Raw genomic sequence first — 7477 nt, forward strand, 5'->3', positions numbered from 1 at the left:
AATGTTCTTTTGACAAAAGAACAGAAAAACAGTCCACTGACTATACACAGAAGAATTCAACAATTGTGTAGGTGGAGAAATGTAACGTTTAAAGCATTTCATGTTTGTGTAAATGTAGCCATATGCCATATACTCACTAAAAACAAATGCTGTGCACAACAGTGTGGTACCATGAATAATATCATACTTTAAAATATGTGCTGTGAAATATACCTCCAGAAAAGTCAATCTTTTACAGAATCTGAAACTGCTACAGATAACTGAGTTACTCTATCCTCTATATTCGGTGTCCAAAACTCTAAATAGAAAATAAGGGATGTCGTTGCCTCAAAGAATTTATACTTAAGAGGAAAAAAAAGGGAAATAATTAGGAAACACTACAGCTTATCAAACAACCATACATAAAACTTTATTTCCACACACATCATCTGTCATGAATGGAATTCTGTCAAGTTTGGGATTATGTTCCACATGACATGAAGCCTATTCTGGAGTTCTGCTTGTAGGAGTTGTCCTGTTGACAGACCTAGAGAGAGGACTGATGGTGGAGAGGCCAAGGACTGAGTGGGATGACAGGTGTGCCCACTGCTGAAAATTCTCTGACATCTACCATGCTTCAAACTGCTAAAGCAAGCTAGGCTTTTCAAGTCTTATGAGTATTTACAATAACAACTTATCAAAACATATGCTGTATTTAATATGTATTAAAAACTGAAGAGTCTACTTTCCTGTTTAAAAAACATACAAATTGAGCTAGTTTACAAAAGCAAATATAAAGCATACACTGTTGCTATGAAAACTAAGAGAAGGCAAAGAGTTAGGGACAAGCCTCAAAAGTCAAACCCAACCATGCTGCGGTATGTGTGCTCAAAGACTAGGATTGTTACTTACCAAGCCTAATGGTTCTGAACTGGCATCGAGTTTTGAAGCTAAGCAGAAAGACACTGTGAGCTGTCAGTTCTTAAAATGTGGTCAAAGCGCTAGCTCTAGACTGTCACGTGGCATCATTTAAATGTAATCCTTCACAGAGAACTGTGTCTTCACTGGATATCTAGAACCACAATCCTATCACTTAACATTCAAAGAAGTTACTGATTTACCTATAGATTTCCTCCCCTTACCCGCCCCCCCCAAAGAATCAGGGGAATTCCATTATGTGATCAACTGGAGTAATAAACTAGTTCTCACAAAAGAACCTACTAAGCACCAACATCTGTTCTCAAACACCCTGCCTTCTCTACCCTGAAACATGCAATGAGTTTCTCAGACTTGCCTCCATTTACCTACTTAAAGTCTCAGTTCCTATAAATAAACCCCTGCCCTGGCACATCTATTTCATCATGCCTCTCTCTCCCCACATTTTTCACAGTGCCATTAAAGACCCTAAAAAGGGCAAAGACAAACCCTTTCCCGAGCTTTAGGACTCCCTTCAACTCAGACTTGCCTCTGCCTTTCAAAATACATTCCTGCAAAGGAATCTTGGTAACTGTTACCACTTCTTAGTTACTCTCCTACACATACCTCAGAAGGAGCTCTCAGAGCTAGTTAGTGATCTCTCCACTGCAGAGGATGGGCTGACACTGAGCCCAATGGCAACAATATAACAAATGTGTCTAATAACTGCAATAAAAACCTCTTCAATGAGTCATGGAAGCTTCTGGAGGTGAACAAACTGAGATGCTCGGAGGGTAGTATGATGAAGAGTTAATGGAAACCCTTTCTTCACACCTTCCATTGAGCTATTTTTGAGTTGGACCCTTTACAATAAAACCATAACTGTTTAAGTGTAACTTTCCTGAATACTCTGATTCATTTTAGAGAATTACTGAGTCAAGTGTCATGGGAACCCTTAATCTGTAGTCAGGTGAACAGACATTCAGGTGACTTGGTCTTGGAGACACCGAGGACATCTGGCTGGTTATTGAAGCAGTCTTGTAAGTCCATCTCCCTTGATGTGGGGGAAGGGGGTCTGAGTTTCATGTGGGTGGTGTCAGAATTGACTATAGGACACCTAGTTGGTGTAAAATTGTCAGAAAGATGTAGTCATTCCCACTAGTTAATTGCCAATGAAAAAACTCAAATATCTGTTTAATAAGTTTGCTGAAAGTCTTAACAACTCTTCTGCAAAAATAGGAAAACTGCTTTGTAAAGATTGCCCTTTTCAAAAACAGTAACTAAAACCTGAGAAACAAAAGCTTCTGGTTTCCTTTCTATCACAGAAACAACACAGAAAGCAGCCCTAGGAAAGGAGACTAATCTTCCCACCCCAGTCCAGGACTGCTCACATTTCATAAATGTGTTTTCAAAGAAAATGATGTGACTCTAGGAGAGATCTTCAGGATCAAAGGCAAAATGTTCAACCTGATCACTATCTTTCCGAGTGACTTTAGTGTTAAAGCAAATACCCTACTAAGAACTTATACTTCAAATGCTCCTTGGACATGTTTTTGGCCCTGTGTTAAGAATAATGGACTATTTCTTTTTAATGTGTACTTTGCACCTTCTTTTAAAGCGAAACATGCAACCCAGCTAAGAAATGGAGTAAATTTTAAATGCAAAGTAGCTAGGAACTGCTAAACTAGACACAAGGGAGATTAAACCCAAATGCGTTCAACGAATATTGCTTTGAATCAATGTTGTAAAAGAAGTTTTCAGATACTGCTAAAATCAATCCTGGCTCTTGTAGACCGTCTTATAGTTTGACAGGCAAACTAGAAAGGGGTATGAAGAACTGTTTCCAGGTTAATACAGACATTAATTTAGCTGAAAAAGGGTTTGTGTACAGAAACAGAAGGAAATAAAACTGAGGAACTAAGTCAAGGTCTTATGGTAGAGGACCTTAATGTATTACACAAACACTTTAAAAACAGAAAAAATGTAACCCACTCATTTTATGACGCAACCATGATCAAAACCAAATTACAACATAAGAAAAATTATAGGCCACTATTTCCTCATAAACAAGTTTAAACATCTTAAACAAAAAATTTAGAAAACCCAACACTATAGGAAAGCTAAAACATGATCAGTGAGTGTAAGGTTCTTCTAGGAATGCAAAACACAATGATCACTGTGACATCTTCTAGTGTAATCTACATGGTTAAAGTAAAAGCCCATATGCTCATCAACAAATGTAAAGGACATTCAAAACCTTCCATACCCAGCAAAGAACAATTACGGCAACATGAAAGTTTATCAAACAAAAATGGCAAACATACTTAAGATGCAAAATTTGACACATTCTTTTCAAAATCAAGAGAAAATGTGTTTACTAGAAATTAATGTCCACAAATATAAGAATCAATATCCTAAAAGAATCAGTTATTCCCAAATTAAACTCAATGAAATTTCAATCAAAATTCCAAAAGCAGATTCTAGAATTTCTATTGAAAAACAGAAGACCAATATCTAACATTTCTCTCTTCCTCCCCCCTCCCAACCAAATAAAAAAAGAGAATCACTGAGAGCAAGTGCCAGTGTTGACAGAGACACTGCAAGTGAGACGGATCACAGCGATGCACCCACAAAGATAGTGAAATTGATGTAAACCATTAGGGAAAGGAGTTTTCAACAGGTAGTGTGGCACGTTTGTATAATCTTAAAACATTAAACTGGACAGATTAATTCCAAGTAAGTTGTGGATTTAAAAGGCTTCAACTTTAAAATTTGCAGAGAAAAATTTAGAAAAATATCAAGGTCTTGGGATGATGGAAAAATATCTCAAATAACAAATCATAAAAAAGGAAAGGCATATTGTAATACTATGTTAAAATCTCTTAGTAAAAGAAATCAAAGCTAACCTGTATTTGGAATAGTCCTACAAGCTTAAAGATTAACATCCAGACTACCTAAAAGAATGCCTATAAATCTACAAGAAGTGGCAACCCAACTGAACAACAGGCAAAAGATGAACCGGCATTTCATAGAAGAAAAAATGAGAGGCCAGTACAGGCAGAAGGGGAAAAAGAAGCACCCAGTGATTAGTGGAGAACAAATCAGAAAAAGAACAGGGTAGCATTTCACACCCTATCTAGCAGACGTTTATGGGCGGGACAATATTACCCATTAAATAGCACACAAAATACGGGGGACTGCTGGTGGGAATGCACCGTATCCTTGGAAACAACTCAGCATTGCTAACTGAAGCCAAAGACGCACATGCTCCACAGTCAAGCCATCTCCCTCACAGGTGTATCTATCTACTCAACCGTTTTCCTGCTTTCATTTTTTGAAAAAAATAATGGCCTAAACCACAGCAGTGAGCTGTAAACCACATCCTGGTTTCTGACTTGCCCCCTTCTCTTTTTGTCTCACCATCTCTTTATAGTCTTATGCTAGATTCTAGTACTGGCCTCTGCTTTCACTGTTTGGGATATGTTGTTTTCGTTGATGAAAGGCTAGTCTCCCACATGCATGTAGATGAGTGCCCCCAACGGTCCTTAGAACAACCTGGAAATGTGCTGCTTTCAGGAGCTTTGCCATGGAGCATGTAAGGATCACCAGAGCAGAATCATTCGTGACCTCCAGCAGAGAGCCAAGAACCCCAAGACCATCAAGATGCGTGGCTTCCCATTTCCTGACCTAACTTAGCATGCACACCACTGCTCATTCCAAAATGGAAGCACTAAGTCTAACCCTAATGTAACACTTCCTGCCAGATATTATGTAAGCTAAAAGGACTGCTAGTAGGAGGAGCTGCAGAAAGGTTTTTTTAAAAAAGGTCAGGAAAGTACTTATCTGCGCCTTAAATTTACTTATTTACTTATTTTGGCAGTACTGGAGTTTGAACTCAGGGCTTCATGCTTGCTAGGTAGGCACTCTACCAACTGAGCCCTCCACCAGCCCACTTCTCCTTAAAAATCTTAAATGCAGTGTTAGAAGACGTAAGATATGTCTAAAGAAAATTCATAAAGGAAATTAACATAAAGCCACTGAGCAGTTTGGTTAAAGTGCCTGGATAAGAAGCTAGACAAACTGGAAAAGTAAAGTCCAAAGTAACAAGAAGGAGTTCAATACTATTATAGGAAAATAACACAAGACCAATGAGAAAAACATTCCTGTTTCAATACCATGCTGCCTGCACTTCTATTTAGAATGTTTCATTATACCCAGTCACTACTGTTTTTCTGTCCTCAACGATAGTGAGGTGATAGCAGCAAACACTCAGATGTTGCCTGCTGTTGCTACTCTCCTTGCACGAAAGAATACGTTAAGTAGACAAGTTGAAGCTTACTGCTTGCTTCCCTGTAGTTCACTTGAGATCTGCTTGATGGCTGTGTTATTTGCCCGTGTACTTGTTAAAAGTGCTTGCCTCTATTTACTGTTACTAGCTTTACCTAGCTCCATGTTGGGTTTATTAACACAGAGTACACACGAGTAGTTACTGGTCACAATCTGGACTCGGAATAAGTAGCCTTTTGAGGTCATGTCAAGTCTTTGTATATCCTCTTACTTATGACCAGCGTTTGTTAATATAAACTGCTTCTTAAATTCTGTTGGAAAAGGCAGCCTCACTTCTGATTGTTACGTTTTCAGCAGAACCATTTCTGATGTCTGGGAAAACCAATTAAATTTGGTCTTTTTTTTTTTTTTTTTTGAGAAGCAGTAGCTGCCAAGTAACATATTTTGATGTAGCAGGTCAAGTTAGTTAAGAAGATCACTATGCTTCGATTTGTAAAGGGTCTTAGATATTCTTAGTGTCCTGTCCAGTAAAGCTGAGCTTAGTGCATGAAAACTTGTGCTTTCCTACTGAACACTCTAGCATTTCTGTTGAGGCTTTGCTAAGGACTAAGTGTTGACTACATCCTGGTTAGCACAGCTCCGCTAGGTGACATGGCACAGTGCAGCTCAATTTAACATTAAGCATTCCTTGTGGGGTCTCTAAGTGCTAAGTTTTGAGAGCAAGGAACAGTCCTCCTCTCTCAAGTTTAATCACATCTCCCATGTACTGACACTTGCTCTGAGTTACTTTTACCTTTTACTGATCTAATCCCGAATGATCTCCAATAGCTTCACTCACTACGTCTTAATCTCTTGGCCTCTCTGCAAACTTGTAACTCTATTCTCCTTCATCACTTCCCCAAGGTGACTGCATTCCTAAACTCTCCCTTAGTGTCTATGAAATCACCCTGACGTTCTGACTTCTTCCCTATTGAATTTTTTCCCGTTTTTTTTTTTTTTACCGACTTTTCCAATTCATCTCACCCTTTACCTCTGCATTACTCTGCTCATTTCAAACACCCCAAGTTTCCTGAGCGCACCCTCGCGCACCCCAGAATGCTTGCGGCACTCTCTTCCTAACTGTGGGACCAGCAGTTACGTTCCTTCAGCATGCAGCCAGCTCCGGGTTCTCCTTCGGGAACCCTTCGGTCGCCGACCCAAGCACTGCTAGCAAACATCCTGTCAAACTGCGCTGGGAAGCAATTCTCTAGTTATGCACAGCTTCTCCTAACTGCTCGGCTGCTGGGCAGCAGTTTCCACCCAACGGACCCGTGCAACTTTGCAGTCCAGCAGTCCGCCAGGCACTGAGCATTTCCAACTGGGATCCAACTTCAGCTTCGTCACTTTGTCTTCCAGGAGCTCGACACTCCAAGGCGATGGACACAGGTGGGTGACCCTGGTGGAGGCGAAGGCAACGCCTGTCCGACGCTGCACGTCCAGGCTGCAGTCCGTGGGAAGGCAGGGACGCGGTCCACAGCTGACCGCGAGCTTCCGAGCCGGCCGTTGCACCACTCGGCCGGGGCTACGGTTCCTCGCGATGGGGGAAGGGCCATAGCTGAGCCCCGCAATGCTCGGCACCCCAGACACCAGGCTGGAAACGGAGCTTAGAGCGGGAAGAACCGGGCCAGGGCCGCTTCGCGGGGCGCCGGACCGACAGCCCCGAAAGGGACGCCTGGGCAGCCTAGACCCGTCGGGCGCCCCGCCGGCCTCCGGGACAACGCCAGCACTGGACTCAGGACCGCCCGAAACGCCAAGAGACGCCCACCTCGAACCCCTTCGAACGCCACCTGCTTCTTACCAAGAACTGAGAATCAGAAGCCGCGGAGACCGACGCCGCCGCCATCTTCCCGCCGGCCCAGCGCGGGCCACCGGGACTCCGCGGCGGTCTGGGTTCTCGAGCTGTCCTTCAAGATTCGAGAGCCGCCCACCAGGGGCGACCCTCTGCAGACGCCCTGATGGAAGGGGCAGGCCTGCTGGTGACGGGTCTAGAAATCCCTGCCACACATCCCCGCAGGGACGCCCACGCTTGGAGCGCACGCGACAAGGGCAACACGTCCTAACTGACGTCTCCAACAGCCAATCAAAAGATCGCATGTCCTCCTGGGCGGGAGAGAACCCGCCTCTTCCCGTGTGACGTCACAAGGCGGCGCGCAGCGGGGCGGCCCCGGCGGGTACAGCTGCGGGGTACCGGGTGGCTGTGCGGGATTCTGCAAAGGGGAGTCGTAGGCCAGGGCTCCTGTTCTCGCCAGTGCAACTG

The 7477-nt window shown here is 42.9% G+C and overlaps 1 protein-coding gene across 1 annotated transcript in view; it reads right to left on the minus strand.

Annotated features, from left to right (window-relative positions):
- The window catches only part of Cep57 (centrosomal protein 57), a 28396-nt gene extending 21116 nt beyond the window's left edge, over positions 1-7280 (minus strand). The window contains exon 1 of the mRNA XM_020184165.2: positions 7019-7280. Coding sequence (XP_020039754.2) covers positions 7019-7063 — 45 coding nt within the window. The 5' untranslated portion in view covers positions 7064-7280. The remainder of the gene's footprint in view (positions 1-7018) is intronic.
- Positions 7281-7477: the final 197 nt, after the last annotated feature.

This window comes from Castor canadensis, chromosome 2, assembly GCF_047511655.1.
Source record: "Castor canadensis chromosome 2, mCasCan1.hap1v2, whole genome shotgun sequence".
In the NCBI taxonomy this organism is placed as follows: domain Eukaryota; kingdom Metazoa; phylum Chordata; class Mammalia; order Rodentia; family Castoridae; genus Castor; species Castor canadensis.